This window comes from Erythrolamprus reginae, chromosome 1 (genome assembly GCF_031021105.1).
Source record: "Erythrolamprus reginae isolate rEryReg1 chromosome 1, rEryReg1.hap1, whole genome shotgun sequence".
NCBI lineage: Eukaryota > Metazoa > Chordata > Lepidosauria > Squamata > Dipsadidae > Erythrolamprus > Erythrolamprus reginae.
The window spans coordinates 29376106-29396358 of record NC_091950.1 but is presented as its reverse complement, the minus strand read 5'-3'; the positions used below and the strand labels follow the sequence as shown (position 1 = coordinate 29396358).

Genomic DNA, 20253 nt, shown 5'->3' with positions numbered 1-20253 from the left:
TGTTCATGGCTACCACGGCACTGCCAAAACCAAGAATAACTCATGCAGCTGCCTTAATCGTATATAAAATGTATCAGGAAAGACTTAATAAACTCAATCTGTATAGTCTGGAGGACAGAAGGGAAAGGGGGGACATGATCGAAATATTTAAATATGTTAAAGGGTTAAATAAGATTCAGGAGGGAAGTGTTTTTAATAGGAAGGTGAACACAAGAACAAGGGGGCACAATCTGAGGTTAGTTGGGGGAAAGATCAAAAGCAACGTGAGAAAATATTATTTTACTGAAAGAGTAATAGATCCTTGGAACAAACTTCCAGCAGACGTGGTTGGTAAATCCACAGTAACTGAATTTAAACATGCCTGGGATAAACATATATCCATCCTAAGATAAAATACAAAAAATAGTATAAGGGCAGACTAGATGGATCATGAGGTCTTTTTCTGCCATCAGTCTTCTATGTTTCTGTGTTTCTGTGTTTCTGTGTTTCTGTGTTTCTGTGTTTCTGTGTTTCTGTGTTTCTGTGTTTCTGTGTTTCTGTGTTTCTGTGTTCCTGTGTTCCTGTGTTCCTGTGTTCCTGTGTTCCTGTGTTCCTGTGTTCCTGTGTTCCTGTGTTCCTGTGTTTTTGTGTTTCTCTGTTTCTCTGTTTCTCTGTTTCTCTGTTTCTCTGTTTCTCTGTTTCTCTGTTTCTCTGTTTCTCTGTTTCTCTGTTTCTACGTTTCTACGTTTCTGTTTCTCTGTTTCTCTGTTTCTATGTTTCTATGTTTCTATGTTTCTATGTTTCTATGTTTCTATGCCTTCCCTTCCAGGCTCCGAGCACTGTGCAACTGGGAAAACACTCCCCCCAGGGAATCAAGAGGCACCACACATGTTCCCCAGGATCACAAGTGACCTCCCCTGGCATCGCTCCGCACTCCCTCCAGGGGGGCACGCCCCACTATTTGAGAAGCACTGGATTAACCCATCGCAAAGGTCTCCCAGATGATACTGTTTCCTATGGAGAAACCCTGAAGCTTTCTGCAGAATGTCTACACCAGGGACATTGTCATTCTTACCACAGATCACTGCAAAAGCTTTTCTCTTCATGACTAGTTATTCTGCAGTCCACCCAACAGATAACACTGCCAAGCATATTTTATATTCTGCTCAGGCGTCCAATTAACATTACAGAAATAGTGACAGTCACATCAGGCAACCAGCCCAGCCCAGCACCTGTGAAATGTGAGATAGGGCCGGCTGCTTCAGTGACACCCAGCCTGAGCCTCTCTTGTCTCCATTTGCAAAGGTTTTTCAAGCTTATTTGAAGTTGCCAGGTCACTCCCACAATGGGCGTTTGGTTTTCCTAACAGCGGCTCATTATGCAAAATGCCTTATTTAAAAATACTGTTAGATCGCAGTCTGTGTAAGTAGAAAACTAAAGGGACTGCACAAATAGGGGGGAAACCCTGCAACAGCAACAACAACCATAATACCTTAAAAAGAAGTTTTATCAAAAAATAATTGTTGTATTCTATGGCAAAGAGAACAAATAGCACTATTTCGCATTGTACTAATTCTGATTGTTGGGTCCTTGGTGCTCTCTGAGTTTCAGTGGTTTTCTTGCAGATGTTTCATTGCTCACATTGGTTACATCATTGGTGCTAGCATGGATGATTTTACCTAGTTGGGTAATAAGACATCTGCAATAAAATCACCAAGTTCAGAGAGCACCAAGGACCCCACAGTTCGTTCCTGAGCTACAAATATTCTCTTCTATTTATTCTAATCTGTTTTCTTGGTATTGCCCAGGAAGATCCAAGCAATCGAAGGATCATTTCCGGAATTTGTATAACAACAACTACAACAACAATAACAACAACAATCATCATCATCATCATCATCATCATCATCATCATCATCATCCAGCATATAAATCTCATTTGCTGTGTTTTACTGTTTTTGTGAGTAAAATAATAGTAATATTAATAACAACAACAACAACAACAACAACAGAGTTGGAAGGCATCTTGGAGGCCTTCTAGTCCAACACCCTGCTTGGGCAGGAGACCTTACACTACTTCAGTCAAATGGTTATCCAACATCTGTTTAAAAACTTCCAGTGTTGGAATATTCACAACTTCTGGAGGCAAGCTGTTCCACTAGTTAATTGTTCTTAATTGTTAGGAATTTTTTCCTTAGTTCTAAGTTACTTCTGTCCTTGTTTAGTTTCCACCCATTGCTTCTTGTTCTATCCCCAGGTGCTTTGGAGAATAGGTTGACTCCCTCTTCTTTGTGGCAACCTCTGAGATACTGTAACACTGCTATCATGTCTCCCCTGGTCCTTCTTTTCATTAAACTAGCCATACTCAGTTCCTGCAACTGTTCATCTGCTTATGCCTCCAGCCCCCTAATCATCTTTGTTGCTCTTCTCTGCACTCTTTCTAGAGTCTCAACATCCTTTTTTACATCATGGTGACCAAACCTGAATGCAATATTCCCAGTGTGGCCTCACCAAGGCATTATAGAGTGGTATTACACTTCATCTGATGTTGATTGTATCCCTTTGTTAATGCAGCCTAGAACTACTTGTATGTTGGCTTTTTTTGGCAGCTGTTGCAACTTAATAGGCGGGCATGTTTTAAATACTTTTGTTTATTGTTAAGATTTCCTAAACTATAAAGGGTATAATTGCAAGGTGGTAACATCACTGAAGCTGCCTAAACTGAAAGGGTAGACTAGCAATGTAGTAAAATAGTTGGATATTTATTTATTTTTTTGCATGTTTTTTGAGATTGAAGACAGAGCAAAATAGCTCAAACAATGTTTACACTTTTCCACTAAAATTTGGTGCAGTGATCATGGAGGATTTCCAGAGATGCGGAAAAATTGGATGAAGAGCTACATGCAACTGAGTTGCCCTGGCTGTCATTGCCTGCTCTGTAAGCATGAACCTGATCTAAGCAAGTAATTGAATGGAGAATTGAATTTCAACACTTTTTTTTTTAGAATTCTGGCTGCCAAAAAAAGTCATCTCCCCACCACCACCTCCTGAAAGTGGCAAAGTTTAAATTTTTCAGACTGTTGTGCTAGTTTGTTTGTTGAAAGAGAAGTTAAAGGAGAAACACGTCATAGGTTTTGCAGGACTGAAGATGCCCATTCTGTTTCTTATTAAATCATCCGGTGGTCCAATGCAGGGATCCGATGACATAGAAACATAGAAACATAGAAGTCTGACGGCAGAAAAAGACCTCATGGTCCATCTAGTCTGCCCTTATACTATTTTCTGTATTTTAGCTTAGGATGGATATATGTTTATCCCAGGCATGTTTAAATTCAGTTACTGTGGATTTATCTACCACGTCTGCTGGAAGTTTGTTCCAAGGATCTACTACTCTTTCAGTAAAATAATATTTTCTCATGTTGCTTTTGATCTTTCCCCCGACTAACTTCAGATTGTGTCCCCTTGTTCTTGTATTCACTTTCCTATTAAAAACACTTCCCTCCTGGACCTTATTTAACTCTTTAACATATTTAAATGTTTCGATCATGTCCCCCCTTTTCCTTCTGTCCTCCAGACTATACAGATTGAGTTCATTAAGTCTTTCCTGATACGTTTTATGCTTAAGACCTTCCACCATTCTTGTAGCCCGTCTTTGGACCCGTTCAATTTTGGCAATATCTTTTTGTAGGTGAGGTCTCCAGAACTGAACACAGTATTCCAAATGTGGTCTCACCAGCACTCTATATAGCGGGATCATAATGACTGCCTTAAGTCTCTACAGGCGAAGGGATCTGTCCCTTAGACAGGAATTTAAAAAGTCAGAATGAACAGGCCAGGTTTGTATTGCACAGCCATTGAAAATGGGGTGTCTCTGTCAAGACTGAGATCAATACATTTTGAGTTGTTCATACTTCGAACATATAATGTATGGCATTGGAAATGGATGCTGACCTTGAGAAAGAGAGAAGCAAGATTCTTAGCAAAGCAGCAAGAAGAAAAATAGGTTTGAAGTCAGGCTGGATTCTAACTTACCTCACTGCCAGTTCGCTTCTTCCCATACCACGGATAGCATTTTATCATTTGCTTGTGATAAGGAATAATAAGCATATTTTAGTGTTGTTTTTGCTTCTAGTGGGACAATTGACATGCTGAAAGTGCTTTGGTAGCCCTTTCCTGAAGTTTGCATTGCTTAAATCTCCCAAAATAATGGCCAGTGAATCAGGTATTTAGCTTCAACCTCCATAATTTGATCATTTAGAGTTCTTAATGCTTTGTTTACATAGGTTTGTGGTGGGACATACACAACAATTAGTAGAAATGAAGACAGTTCACATGGAGAATAAAATGGTTTAGAAACATGGAAACATAGAAGACTGACGACAGAAAAAGACCTCATGGTCCATCTAGTCCAGTGATTTTCAACCTTTTTTGAGCCGCGGCACATTTTTTACATTTACAAAACCATGGGGCACATTGAGTGGGGATAGGGGGGTGGCTAAAAAAAGTTTGGACAAAAAAATTCTCTCTCTCTCTCTTTTCCTCCCTTTCACTCTATTTCTCGCTCCTTCGCTCCCTCTTTCTCTCTCTTTCTCTTTTTTCTCTCTCCCTTCTTCCCTTTCTTTCTCTCTTCCTTCCTTCCTCTTTTTTGCTCTCTTTCCCTCTCCCTCCCTCCCTCTATGTCTTTCTCTCTCCCACCTTCCCTCTCTCTCTTTCTCTCTCTTTCTTTCTTCCTTTCTCTCTCTCTCATTCTCTTTCTTTTTCCCTCTCTTGCTTTCTCTCTCTTGCTTTATTTATCTCTATCTTTCTTTCTCTCTGTGTTTTCTTTCTCTCTCTCTTTTCTTTCCCTCTCTCTTGCTTTCTCTCTCTCTCTCTTTCTTTCTTTCCCTCTCTCTTGTTTTCTTTCTCTCTCTGAGCTTCGCGGCACACCTGACCATGTCTCACGGCACACTAGTGTGCCCCGGCACACTGGTTGAAAAACACTGATCTAGTCTGCCCTTATACTATTTCCTGTATTTTATCTTACAATGGATATATGTTTATCCCAGGCATGTTAAATTCAGTTACTGTGGATTTACGAACCACGTCTGCTGGAAGTTTGTTCCAAGGATCTACTTACTAATCTTTCAGTAAAATAATATTTTCTCATGTTGCTTTTGATCTTTCCCCCAACTAATTTCAGATTGTGTCCCCTTGTTCTTGTGTTCACTTTCCTATTAAAAACACTTCCTTCCTGAACCTTATTTAATCCTTTGACATATTTAAATGTTTCGATCATGTCCCCCCTTTTCCTTCTGTCCTCCAGACTATACAGATTGAGTTCATTAAGTCTTTCCTGATACGTTTTATGCTTAAGACCTTCCACCATTCTCATAGCCCGTCTTTGGACCCGTTCAATTTTATCAATATCTTTTTGTAGGTGAGGTCTCCAGAACTGAACACAGTATTCCAAATGGGGTCTCACCAGCGCTCTATATAAGGGGATCACAATCTCCCTCTTCCTGCTTGCTATACCTCTAGCTATGCAGCCAAGCACCCTACTTGCTTTTCCTACTGCCCAACCACACTGCTCACCCATTTTGAGACTGTCAGAAATAACTACCCCTAAATCCTTCTCTTCTGAAGTTTTTGCTAAGTTTACAGTTGATAAGTAAAGACTCTAAGTTTTCACCACAGAATTTATATACCGTATTATCAGTAATGGGCAGCCAACATTTTTACTGCCACACTGTGGGTGTGGCTTATTTTGTGGATGTGGCTTGATGGTCATGTGACTGGGTAGGAATGGCCTGGCGGCCATGTGACCAGGTGGGAGTGGCTTGAATGATCATCATTCATTCAAGTGAACTGTTAAGTCCTCAACTTACAACCATACCAGTGTCGCTCTTTCCTCCTTCCTGGCTTCAGCAAGTGGCCGTGTGAGGCTGGAGGGGAGCTGGGCAGGAGAGAGGGAAGCTTGAGGCTGAGGCCAGGAAGGAGGAAAGAGGAAAAAAGCGAGGCGAGTGGAGCCTGGTAATCCAGGAAGTGATTGCCACCGGTCAGCTGGAGCTGCTCACGCAGCTTCATTTCTGCAGGTGGAACTGTGTTCCAACCCATCCTGCCTGCTGCCCACCTCTGCGTATTATAGTTATATTCTGAGATCAGCTGTTGTTGATATATAAGCATAAACCTCCTCCCTTCATTTTCCCAGTTGTTCTTGCAGTTCTGTCTGATGGTTGAATCTGAAACCCTGGGCTACGCAGGCTGCTATCATCAATTGATTCATTTAACCACATTTCAGAAAAGCATAATGCTGCTAAATTGTAAGAATCAGAATTGTAAGCTATTTAAAAGGAGTATTTCATCTATCTTATTAGCAAGTGAGTGTAAGTTGTTTAGGAAGATTGATAGCAGGGGCATTTTATTTCTCCTACTCCTTAGCCTGTTTAAAATTTCCACCCTTTTACCTCTCTGTCTTTGTTTCCTCCATGTTGTGATTCCGTCTGAGGCTCCTCAGGGAACGGCTGAACCTCTGCCGGCTCCATGCTCAGAGGGGGAGGATGAGGAACAGGAGGAGGAGGAGGAGGCCCAAGCAGACGGGGAGGAGGAATATCAGGCCGAGGGAGAGGGAGAACAGCCTGAGTCCCCCAGGGTGGAGCTCTCCCCAGCAAGCAGCCTGGAGTCCTTGGATGAAAATGCACAAGCCATCATCGATCTCAGGCAGAGAAGAGCAGCACAACGAAGGGGACAATTAGCCAGGTATTTCCAGCCCTAAATAGGCAACAGCTGGGTTTGGGTTCCCCAGAAAGGCTGAAAAGGCAGACCCACCCTTCCTATATTGTGGAGTATTATCTTTGGGAGTCCTGGGACCTGGCTGTGATCTTTGGTGTTTCTGACTCTGGCTTGTGGCCCTGAAGGCTGAAACCTTGGGGGTAAAGACGTGGGTCTTATTCTCTACAGTGGTGTGTGTGCCAGCAAGAAGTCTGCTGTATTGTCTGGCCGTCATGACTCTGCTGTGAAGCCTCATAGCCTGTCTGTTGGGAAGAACAGGTTTTTCTCTGTGTTTGTTTTTCCAACTATAAAGTGCCTTTGCTTTTACCAGCGTGTCTGGATGCTTTTTTCAGTTGGTGTTGAAGTCTGGGGGCACCCAGACAGAACACTCCATTTGGGTTGTTTTTTTTGTTCTCTACTTTGGTAATCCATAGCTCCAGGAAAATTGCTTCTTGCTGTGTTAGAATCTCGTCCACATTTATGAAGAGGGGGGTGAGATTCCCGGAAGCTGCTCCTTAAAGATACATTCCTTAATATTTATCCAATTGTCTCATGAGTATAAAGACCGTAGAGTCACAGAGAAAAATAAAAAATAAAGAAACCATTAGAGAACATTTCACCGAGGCAGCCTTCCCTTTTTCGATCAATCAGTCATATGTCTTATATATATATGCAATTAAAGCATTAGCAATAGCAATTAGACTTATATACCACTTCACAGTGTTTTTCCAGCCTGCTATAAGTGATTTACAAAATCAGCATATTGTCCCCAACAATCTGGGTCCTCATTTTACTGATTTGTTTGTGTGTGAACACTACTAAGCCAATTTATTAGTAGTAGTTAATCAATTAAATATAGGTTTTAACAAACTGTGTGTGTGCTATGTTTCCTCTGCTCCATAGCTGGGACAGAACAGGTCTTTAGACCCTTACAAAAAGATAGGAAGGTTGAAGCCAACCTCACATTGGGGGCAAGATGTTCCTGAGGGCAGGAGCAACAGCAGAGAAGGCCCTCCTCCTGTACCCCGCCAGCCAGAATAAACATTTTTCCCATATGTTATGCAAGTTCCTCTCCAAAGATTCATTCTCTGACATTGTCTTTCAGGAAGACATTGCCTTGTCAACCTTGGCTTGTTTTCAAGTGCATCACACAAACCAGATTAGGGAGTCCCCTGGCCACTACCTTCCCTGCAATGTCAAGGGGAAGATTTTCCAAATGCCATCAGTGTGGGAAGAAAACTGTTGTCGCCCACCAAAGAGTTATCTAATTTTCTGCTAAGTTGTCATTCCACTCAACTTTATAGCCCACTCCATCTTCATAAGGAATGTAATTTGCCATGTTTTCTTTCTTTAATCTTGACAGAGATTGAAGAGGCTTCTGTCTTCTCTTACATTTCACACATGTTCTTCACCGATTCAGCAGGCACAATAGCCCATACTGTTGTTTTCCCAATGTATACACACTTTCTCTGGCCCTTTTTAACAATGAAGAATTAACATAACAGCCATCCCTTCACCATTTCAGTCAGAGTGAAGGTCTGTGTTTTTTCCCTGTGTTTTTTCCCTCCATATGCAACCACATGCTTGTGATCAGTCCTTGGAGGCAGGCCAAGTCAAGCAAAAGAGACCACAAACACTACTGGATCTCTGTTTTAATGTTATAAGGCAGTGATAGCAAACCTTTTTCTTCTTGTGTGCCCAAAGTGGGAGTGCGCACATGTGATCACATTTTGGCCATTTGGCAACTCTAGTCCACATTTACAGCATCCTGCAGTCACGTGACCATGATATAAGTCTTCGGAGAGGGGCGGCATACAAATATAATACACAATACAATACAATAAATAAAATAAAATAATAAAATAATAAAATAATAAAATAATAAAATAATAAAATAATAAAATAATAAAATAATAAAATAATAAAATAATAAAATAATAAAATAATAAAATAATAAAATAATAAAATAAAATAAAATAAAATAATTCCAGGGTCAGTTATAATTGTACACTGAGGACTATCTCAAAAAAAAATTATGGATGCATCTCTTCATCCCCCAAATTTTACTTGATTAACCAGCCATAACAGCCTGTCCAGTGCTATCCCCTACCACACACAGCACTTTACTTCTTGCCACCTTCTCTTAACATTCTTCTCAAAATATTGATTGTGACAGTTCCTCTTTATCATCTGCCTCTGCTCTGGTGCAGATGTTTATCTCCAGATCCTCCCTGGCAGATGCTGGTGATTTTCCAATTTCCCAAGTGTCCTGGATTTGAAGAAGCATCAGTTCTTTCATTTCAGCAAAGGACTCTTCGAGTTAATCCCAGCAGGTACAGATTAACAGAGTTGGAAGGGACCTTGTAGGTCATCTAGTCCAATCCCCTGCCAAGCAGACCCTACACCATTTTTTGACAGATGGCAGTCCAGTCTCTTCTTCAAAGCTTCCAGTGGTAAAGCTCCCACAACATCTGAAGGCAACTTCTGTTCCATGGGTTGATTGTTCTCACTTATTTATTTATTTATTTATTTATTCATTCATTCATTCATTCATTCATTCATTCATTCATTCATTCATTCATTTATATTTTGTCCAATACACAATGAGGGTTTTAGTGTGTATATATCTATATACACATAGTAAAATACATGATGAAGGTTATAGAGGAGATACTCATAGTAAAATATATCTAAGAAATAATAGAAAGGAAGGTATAGTAATAGAACATATCAAGGAAAGAATAGAGGAAGAGATATAGGAATAGAAGAAAGGTATAGGAGATATAGGAGAGCAGTAGGACAGGGGACGGAAGGCACTCTAGTGCACTTTTACTCACCCCTTACTGACCTCTTAGGAATCTGGATAGGTCAACCGTAGATAATCTAAGGGTAAAGTGTTGGGGGTTTGGTGATGACATTATGGAGTCCAGTAATGAATTCCATGCTTCGACAACTCAGTTACTGAAGTCATATTTTTTACAGTCAAGTTTGGAGCAGTTAATATTAAGTTTAAATCTGTTGTGTGCTCTTGTGTTGTTGTGGTTGAAGCTGAAGTAGTCGCCGACAGGCAGGACATTGCAGCATATAATCTTGTGGGCAATACTTAGATCTTGTTTAAGGCATCTTAGTTCTAAACTTTCTAGGCCCAGGATTGAAAGTCTAGTCTGTCAGAAAATTTCTCCTTATTTCCAGGTTGAATCTCTACTTGATCAGCTGCCATCCATTATTCCTTGTCTGGCCTTTGGGCGCTTTGGAAAATAGTTTGACTGTCTCCTCTCTGTGGCAGTGTTCAAATATTGGAACACTGCTATCATGTCTCCCCTGGTACCTTCCTTTCGCTAGACTAACCGTGCCCAGTTCCTGCAATCGTTCATCATGTTTTAGTCTCCAGTCCCCTAATCATCTTTGTTGCTGTTTGCACTCTTTCTAGAGTCTCAACATCTTTTTCATGTCATACATGCTCATGTCAATGCTTTCCCACTCCAGATCTCAATATTTGTTTGTTTGTTTGTTTGTTTGTCTGTCCGTCCGTCCGTCCGTCCATTTATTTATTTATTTATTTATTTATTTATTTATTTATTTATTTATTTATTTATTTATTTATTTATTTATTTATTTATTTATTTATTTATTTATTTATTTATTTATTTATTTATTTATTTATTTATTATTGGATTTGTATGCCGCCCCTCTCCGGAGACTCGGGGCGGCTAACAGCAATAATAAGACAGTGTACAATAATAATCCAATACTAAAAATACTAAAAATGATTAAAAACCCATTAATATAAAAAACCAAACATACATACAGACATACCATGCATAAAATTGTAAAGGCCTAGGGGGAAAGAGCATCTAAATTTCCCCATGCCTGGCGGCAGAGGTGGGTATTAAGTAACTTACGAAAGGCAAGGAGGGTGGGGGCAATTCTAATTTCTGGGGGGAGTTGGTTCCAGAGGGCCGGGGCCACCACAGAGAAGGCTCTTCCCCTCGGTCCCGCCAAGCAGCATTGTTTAGTTGACGGGACCTGGAGAAGACCCACTCTGTGGGACCTAACTCGTCGCTGGGATTCATGCAGCAGAAGGCGGTCCCTGAGATAATCTGGTCCGGTGCCATGAAGGGCTTTATAGATCATAGCCAACACTTTGAATTGTGACCGGAAACTGATTGGCAACCAATACAGACTGCGGAGTGTTAGTGTAACATGGGCATATTTGGGAAAGCCCATGATTGCTCTCGCAGCTGCATTCTGCACGATCTGAAGTTTCTGAACACTTTTCAATATAAATGCATACCCAAATTAAACCTGGCTCTTAGTTTCCATCTATAAGAACCACAGGGTAGATTATGATCATTACAGGTAGTTTTAAGAATCTCCAGAGCTGTCTTTTAGCCAAGCACAGACAGTGTTGAGATCCACTCAGAATTAAGGATTCAATCACAGTAGCCACAAATTCACAAGCAGCAACAAAATTTTCATATCCAAATGAATAACCAATGGAAGTGGTCTTTCACTCTTTGCAATAGGGAGGAGAAATACAGTTATTTTTCATCTACAGAAAAATTCATGCAGCAGAGATGCATTAATCATGGATTTGATATAATTATAGAGAGGAGCTGGCATTATGTCCACTGAAATTACTTCTACCTAAATTTCTCACCTGAGGACACATAGATGGAATACAGGTAGTCCTTGACAGTTGTTTAACCACTGTTTGAAGTTATGACAACACTGACAAAGATACTCTCATAGTGTCTCTGTTGTGGTTAGCTCTGGCCCTGCTCCTGCCCCAAGGACTGTGGATGTGGGGGAGACATCCACATGCTGCAGGCCTGTTTCCCCCCCCCCCCCCGGTGGAATCTGCTGATGAAGGCTCCTCTGACCAAGAAGACATGAGTGACAGGGAGGAGGAGAGTGTGGCAGACAGCTCAGAAGGAGATCAATTATCTAGCTCCTCCTTGGATTCAGAACAAGAGTTAATGATACAGCCATGCATGCGGAAAGCGATGCATAGGCAACAACAACTGAGAGATTATTATCAAAGAAAATGAGGCTACCTGTGGTTGGGTGGGGCTGTGGTAATTAGTGAGGCTGCTATAAATAGCAGCCTGTGGGTTTGGCCATTGTGGAGGATTATCTGATCATTGTGTTTCGTGACTGCTTTACTGACTTTGACTTTTTGTGTGCTGATTTTTCCCCGCTTTGAAACTAAACCAGAGCAAAGTGTATTTCACTTTGTGAAAGAAGAAGGACTGTGAATTGCCTCCCAGCTGCAATCTAAGTATCACAGGACTGATAAGGGACTTGTATAAATTACCATTTTGTTTGGAGACGAGTGCTCTTTGCTATACCAAAAGAGGGCTTGGTTTAAGTGAATTTTCATTATAAAGAACATTGTTTTGAATTTTCAAACATGTGTGTGTCTGAAATTTGTACCTGTGAATTTTTAGGAGGATTCTACCAGAGAGCCCGACAGAACAGTCTCCAAGGTCACTTGATCAAAGTTGCAGCATCCTGAAGTCACTGTCAACTTCAAAATGAACCTGACAAGAGACATTCTCCTGTTCCTCAGTTGCCACACAGAGGGGGAAGGTGAGAAGGTGGTTGAAATGCAGAGTTTTCTCATGAGAACCAAAGTGATCTTTACTGGCAATGGATAAGATCAGGGAAGAACTGCTTGGAAAGCCCGCCAGTTAACCCAATTGGCCAATGTGACTTGTGACTTCCTATTTTAATTATATTGAAAACCACAGGAAAGATTTAGAGTTGGTTTTCCTTTGTTCTCTGTACTAATTGATGTACTCAATAAAGAAGATCTTTGAGGAGGATTCGAGTCTCAGAGTTCTGATTTCCTTGACAATCACATGATTGCAATTTGCAACTTTCACAGAGGACCATGGACAAGTCAATAAGGAAGGGAAGCTATAATGCTTAATGTCTTTATCTTCTTTATCTTTATCTTTCTTTATCTTTATTTAGATTTGTATGCCGCCCCTCTCCGCAGACTCGGGGCGGCTCACAACAAAGTGGAAAAAACAGTTTATAACAAATCTAAATTTCTACTAAAAACATTTTAAAAACCCCATTTTCTAAACACGCATACATACACAAATACCATTCATAAATTGTATATGCCCGGGGGAGATGTCTCAGTTCCCCCATGCCTGACGACACAGGTGGGTCTTAAGAAGTTTACGAAAGGCAAGGAGAGTAGGGGCAGTTCTAATCTCCGGGGGGAGTTGGTTCCAGAGGGCTGGGGCTGCCACAGAGAAGGCTCTTCCCCTGGGGCCCGCCAACCGACATTGTTTAGTTGACGGGACCCGGAGAAGGCCCACTCTGTGGGACCTAATCGGTCGCTGGGATTCGTGCGGCAGCAAGCGGTCTCGGAGATATTCTGGTCCAGTGCCATGAAGGGCTTTAAAGGTCATAACCAACACTTTGAATTGTGACCGGAAGTTGATCGGCAACCAATGCAGACTGCGGAGTGTTGGTGAAACATGGGCATACCTAGGTAGGCCCATGACTGCTCTCGCAGCTGCATTCTGCACGATCTGAAGTTTCCGAACACTGACTGCATGGATTGACTGCATGGATTGTTTTGCAACTATGTTTTAATGACTGCATGGATTGTTTTGCAACTATGGTGATTTACTTAGTGACCACAAAAAAAGGTGTAAAATCAAGAGCAATTCACTTAGTTACTGCATCATTTTGCAATCCCAATTGAGGCTGTAAGTCAGGGTTATAAATCCATGCTTAAAGACAAAACAACCCTCCCTTTTTAATGCTCGAGAAGGCACATTGAATATCATTTTAAATAGTGAGAGGCAATTTGAAGGTCACATGTCCTTGTCTAATGACAGGGGTCCCCTGCAAGTGATCAATTTAGATCTTTGATACAATAACCTGTCCTTTTCAAATCAACTAGTTGAGTAGAGAAATTGAGCAAATAGACAAAGATGCTTTTTTTCTTTTTTTTATGTTAGGTTCTCCCTTTTTAAATTATTTGGACAGTTAGGTTGCCTACCTGATAAGGGCTAATTGCCTTGTTTAATTGAGACTGAAAAGCACCACAGTATATTTTCAATTAAACAAGTACTTTGTTAAAACCATGCAAAAAATTAACAGAGATTTATAGGACGTCTTGATATTCTATTTTAGAAAAAAAAGACACTCATGTTTAGAAAATGTGCAGCTGCTTCACCAAAGCTAGAATGGGTAAGTGGGTAAACAGAAAGAGTAATTGCTCCTGACTAATTTAAACTTCAAACTACCCATCAACTGGTACGTGCTTTCCAAAAAAGAAATGGAGCCTTCCATAAGAACAACTGATGTTGCTTGTCCTTAGTTGTTGTTGTTGTTATTGTTGTTATTGTTATTGTTGTTATTGTTGTTATTGTTGTTATTGTTGTTATTGTTGTTATTGTTGTTGTTATTGTTATTGTTATTGTTATTGTTAATTAGATTTGTATGCCGTCCCTCTCTGAAGACTCAAGGCAGCTCACAACAGTAATAAAAACAAAATAGTAGTGGAACAAATCTAATATTAAAAAACATATAAAACCCTATTATTATTTAAAAAAACAAACAGCACATTCATACCAAACATAAAACAAAGTATAAAAAAGCCTGGGGGAAAGGTGTCTCAACTCCCCCATGCCTGGCGGTATAAGTGAGTCTTGAGTAGTTTACAAAAGACAAGGAGGGTGGGGGCAGTTCTAATCTCCAGGGGGAGTTGGTTCTAGGGGGGCGGGGCGGCCACAGAGAAGGCTCTTCCCCTGGGGCCCGCCAAACGACATTGTTTAGTCAACGGGACCCGGAGAAGGCCAACTCTGTGGGACCTTATCAGTCGCTGGGATTCGTGCGGTAGTTGAAAGAGATACCTGAAGAGATTTCTACAGAAACTTCCAGTTCAAAGTAATCAGTACTGGTAAGCAGTACCAGTGATGCTTTGAAGAAAAAGCACTTCCCTGGTTATAGATGGGGTTAAGGACTCTCCTTATCTAGCTAACAATATGACAATTGTGTTTAACCGCCTTCATTGCATCTGAAAGATCAGTTCATTCAAGGAATTCATCACCAGTTATCGTGAGCCTCATTTAAAGTTTACACACCTAAAGACTATGGCATAAAATCAATTGAGTTAACAAAAAAAAACCTAAACCAAAAAGACATATTTTCAGCTTCTGTTTAAGAAACTGAAACACATGAAGTTTGCTCCCTGGGTTAATTTTAGGATCAGAAGCAGGAGATCTCCAGAACCAATGAACTCCAGAATTAATGATCCTTCTTAGATAAGAAGCAAAACATCTTCTTCTCATTTGTCAAGGAAAAACAGCCCAGTTGCTTTTTGAAAAAGCAACTTGAGATCTCAAGAAAAGTTGCTGTAACCCACCCCCCCAAAAAATATATATATAAAAAAATAAAATAAAATAAATGACTTTGAAGGCCAGCAACCAAGGCTTTTGAAGACATGTCAAATGACCTCCTGTCATTTTTCTTTTCCAAGAAGAATCCAGAGATGAAATCAATAAGGCTCAAGGAAACAGTCTGTATTGAAGTTTGAAGCTAGAGGAGAATATTTGTCTGATAAGTCCCTAATAATTTGTTTGTTTGTTTGTTTGTTTATTCGATTTCTATGCCCCCCTTCTCCTGAGACTCAGGGCGTATAACAACATATTAGAAATCTACATAAAATTGCATTCTAAAAACCCACAGTTAAAAATTAAATAAACAGATTCATTCATCATCCATCCTGCATTCATTCATTGAACAGGGCAAGATGTCAACATTTCAATGGCTCCAAGCCTGCCGGCAGAGGTGGATCTGCAGAGCTTTGCAGTCTTCAGAACTTTGTTGTATGCATTGTTATACGGTTTAATGAAAAGTTACATTCTAATTATTCAGTTGTCTACATTTCGTTTATCTTCCAGCAGTTATTTCGGTTCAACAGAATTTACACTTTCATTTTTCCACATCAAGTCTCAAACTGGCTATAGAGGCAAGATGGTGGCCAGATGTATTCGAAATTTGATTGACAGGCTCAGTCGTCAATTGTGATTGGATGAGGAAAATTGTTTTATGAGTCCGCTATACCCTCAGGACTGACTGTTTACTGACTCCATTCTGCTCCTCAAAACATAAGAAGCATCATGCCTGAAGAAACAGGAAGTTCTTCCAAGCCATTGTGAAACCTTTGAGAAGCTATCAGTAGAACACAAGCGCAATAGTGTCTTCACAACTGGCATTCAAAGGCACACGACTTCTGACAGAGAAGTTGAATAGCATGATACTTTGCAGGCATGGTAGGTGGAGATGTCCCCATTGTCTCAGAATCCCGGAACAAAGCAGCAAATGGTTTTCAGTCTTACAGTCAGTGACAAATGCCCAGCCGGCGGTTTTTTAAAGCCGCCAGCTGAAATTGCCACAGGGCGGGGGCGACGCTGAACTAGCTCTTTTCAGAGCTCAGCACTTCCGGGTTCATTCGGAACCCGGAAGTTCGGCTTCTGGCAGCGCGCCAATGAGAGCGCGCTGCCGGCTTTCCCTGCCGGGTCCCAGATCGCCCTATTTAAAGGGCGATCTGGAAGGGACCTCCATTGCCGCTTTGCCAGCGAATGACGGAGGAGCGACCAGACGTTGCTGCTCGCTCGGGACCATGTGGCGTTCCAGGCTTGTCGGGTCAGGGGCTTACGGGCCTCTGACTCTTTCTTTTTCTTTATTGGTTTAATTTGGGAGCGAGAGGGTAGGGTAGCCTACTCTCTGGACGGGTGTGGGGGTGTAGGGTATAGCGAGGCCCAAGGGGCTTCACCCAGTAGGCATTTTGTGGAGTTAATTATTTAATTAATTGATTAATTATTTAATTAATATTTAATTAATAATTAATATTTAATATTAATATTAATATTAATTTGGGACATTTTGTGGAGTTAATTCTTTGATTAATTAATTATTTAATTAATATTTAATTGATAATTAATATTTAATTAATTCTTTAATTGATTAGCTAAATTAATTTGATTTTGTAAAATAGAAAATAAAAATAAATGTCATTTTAGGAACGGGATTTTGTTTGCGTTGGGGGTTAGCGGGCAGGCCTCTCTCCCCCCCCTTAAGGGGAGTTTAACCCCCCCCCCCCACACACACACACCACTTCCCCCCTGCCTCCCCCCCATTCTCCACGGGGGGGGTGTTTTACTAAGGTGGGCTGGTAAGGGCTAAAGGAAGATAAGCCTCTTGTTTTGGGACAGGGTAGTGGGATCAAGTACTGCACCTAGTGGTGCGATCTGGTCCCAGAGGCCCCCCCGTTCGGGTGTCTTGGCCTGGGTTGTGGGGGCATCCAGGTTTTTTCCCCTGTTAACAGTGTCCCAGGGTTTCCTGAACCCCAAGACCTCCCTTCCGGGTGGCTGGGGGTGAGCAGGCCTGGTTTGGGCCTACGATCTTAACTTTACCCTTGGGATTTTAGAGGGATTGTTTACATGGCTCCCAAGAGGCATGCCCCTACCCAGGGCCCCCTGGGTCCTCGCCCTCGGAGGGCGAGGGTCCCTTCATTACGGGCTAGGGAGGTGGGGGAGATAGTTCCTATCCCTCGTGCGCAACCCTCTCCTGTCAGCCAAGCCACCCCAGGCCCCGAACCCATTATCTCGGCTCAATCTTTTTCCGCTTTACTAGATCGCCTGGACCGGATGGACGCCCGCTGGGAAGCCGCCTTCGGGGCACACAGCGGATCCAGGCCCTCGGCAGCATTGGGAGCCCCTCCTGTCAGCGGGGATGCGCAAGATCCAGCTCTGGACCAGAGCGACCCGAGGGTACAGGATGCCAGTTTGGCAGCCGGGGCCCTGAGGGCCCCATTGGGTGGCAGGGGTAAGTCAGTATCCATTGCACCCACACCAGTTGTACGGGGGTTATCCACCGTAATCCCCCCGGTGGGGCCGGCCGGCATGGCTCCCCCTTTGGGGTCCAGCACACCTACTGTATGCTCCCAAGTTTGGGGTGCGACCGTGCAACCGGCTTTGGTCCCGGCCGGGGCGCCAATGGTGAACACGGGGTCCACCGCGGGGAGGGAGCCAGGGTAGTATTTCTAATACACAGTGGCTCCAACCATTGCCTGGATCTTCGGGGCCAACTGGGTCATCGCTCAACATGACTGGCGGTGGAGGGCCCCAGGTAGCTCCTGTTGGGGTAGCTGGGTCGGTGACAGTGCCGGGTTTTTCTTCCCTTGCGGCGGCCTTTTCTGTGGCAGGGACGGCCAGTAACAGTGTGGCCACCTCGACCGACCCCATGGCTGCTGCCATGGGGGCGGTGCCTGTAGGTGCCTGATATCCCAACCCCCTTGGGATATCATTTGCACCCCTCGATTAGGGATAAGATTTGGAGGGGAGAATATATCGACCTCTATACCCTGTTAAATAGGGAGGTTCCCAAGAAGGAGAGGGATGAGGAAGCTCGGACCGATCGGGCCAAAAAGGTCAAGGTCCCCAGAAGTTTCAGGTCTTGGCTGTACGCCTTTTTGACCTATGCCACCGTTATAATACAAAGGGAACCGGGTAGGGCTATGGCGCTACTTAAATACATTGACCTCATTGCCATGGCATACTTCGAGGTCAAGGGGGATGCCTGGCAGAACTATGATGAGGCATTCCGGATGAGGGTGGCTTTTGACCCTTCTCTCCCCTGGGATCGGGAAGTGCCCGACCTATGGTTTCAGGCAACCCGTAAGAGCGGGTCGGGTCAGCGGACCGATAGCGGTCATCTAATGGAGGAGGAGCCGGCTGCACCTCGCGCTGCTGCGGGGCAGGGTGTTCCAACCACCCAGCTTTGTTTTGAGTACAGTGCCAAGGGCTCTTGTGCACGCTCCTCTTGTAAGTTCCGGCATGCTTGCGGTAAGTGTGGGGGTTCCCATGCCACCCACATGTGCACACGTCCCGGTGGAAACAGGGACAAAAATAAGCCAGCCGTTCCTGTGACGCAAGGGCCCCAGTCCGGTCAAGCTTGAGCGCTTGGCCGAACTCCTGCAAGAGTACCACCCGCCAGAGAGGGCGGCTGCTATCCTTTGGGGCTTTTGTGAAGGCTTTAGTATCCCTTATCGGGGTCCACATAAGGCCTTTATGTCAAAGAATTTGAAGTCAGTTTTGGGTAATGACGATTTAGTTAGAGCTAAGATCAAGAAAGGGGTAGACGAAGGGAGGGTCCTGGGCCCCTTCCCCCCCCCCCGTGCCTAATAGGACGGTCCCCTCCCTGGGTGGTGCCCAAGAAAGCCTTAGGGGAATATCGGCCTATTCACCCCGTAAAAAGGTAACCCTCAAACAGCTTCAGGAGCTCACAGGGCTGCTTAACTTCGCATGCCGGGTAATTGCTCCCGGTAGGGCGTTTTACGCAGACTGTATTCCTCCATGCAGGGATTAAGCTCGCCCCATCATTGTGTGCAGCTCAATGCAGGGGCCAGAGAAGACTTGCGGGTACGGCAGACATTCCTGGCCCGATTTAACGGGATTTCCTTCTGGCAGCAAGATTTGCTTCTCCAAGCAGACTTGCCATTGCACTCCGATGCCTCGGGTTTCCTTGGCTTTGGGGTGATGCTAGGAGGAAGGTGGCGCCATTCACCGTGGCCAGCCGAATGGGAGGCAGCAGGAATTTGTAGGGATCTTAGGGAGCCTGGCGGGGCTACAGAACCAGGGAGGCAGGAGGCAGATCGGGCCATTGGGCTGTCAATAGCTCCAAGCACCCGGGCTGCATACCACAGGACAGGTAACGAATTTTTGGAGTTCAGGGCTAGCAAGGGTTACAGGCAGGCTTGGCCATACCAGTCGACCAGTTGTTGGAGCACTGGGTGCTCTTACACCAGCGTGGTCTGACTGTCAAAACCATTAAGGGTAAGTTGGCGGGTCTAGGATTCATTGCCAAGGCTCAAGGGTTTCCCGACACGTGTAGTGATTTCCGGGTTAGGAGAATGTTAGAAGGGGCTCCCTTGACTAAATACCAATTCTGGGCCGTTACAACCCGGGCCCTTGAACAAGTTGGTGCTGACCCCTCCAGGTTTGGCATACATTCGTTTCAGACAGGCGCTGCTACCGCAGCCGCCACTGCTGGTTTCGCGGATCACCACATTATGGCCATCGGCCGTTGGAGGTCTGCGGCCTTCCGTTCATACGTTAGGCTTCCCCGATAGGGACCCGGGTATTGGCCATTTTAATTGTTTGGTTTGTTGTTTCAGCCGTTGCTGTTTTCCGGTCCGTGGTTTGGCTTTTGGGCCGGCTGTTTTCCTGCGAGGTCTCCTGTTGGATCGCAGCTTTCCCTGGGCGCCAGGATGGACGTCGTCTGGATGGGCCACAGGGGAATGCACTGGGAGGGGCTCTGCCCCCTGTTTTTTGAGCAGTGTCAGTCCGGGAGAACCCCCGAGTTGCTGGTGATCCACCTCGGGCACAATGACCTCGGTGTTTTGGGTGGCTTGGCAGTGAGCATCCAGGCTCGCGAAGATATGCAGGCCATCACCACTGCATATCCAGGCACACGCATAGTGTGGTCTGAGAT

General features: G+C 43.5%; 1 protein-coding gene across 1 annotated transcript in view; it reads left to right on the top strand.

Moving 5' to 3' along the window:
- LOC139160141 (putative uncharacterized protein ENSP00000383309) overlaps nt 1-18042 on the top strand; it is a 115992-nt gene extending 97950 nt beyond the window's left edge. The window contains exons 5-6 of the mRNA XM_070737751.1: nt 17395-17586; nt 17966-18042. Of these exons, the coding sequence (XP_070593852.1) occupies nt 17395-17586; nt 17966-18042 (269 nt within the window). The remainder of the gene's footprint in view (nt 1-17394; nt 17587-17965) is intronic.
- The last annotated feature ends 2211 nt before the right edge of the window (nt 18043-20253 follow it).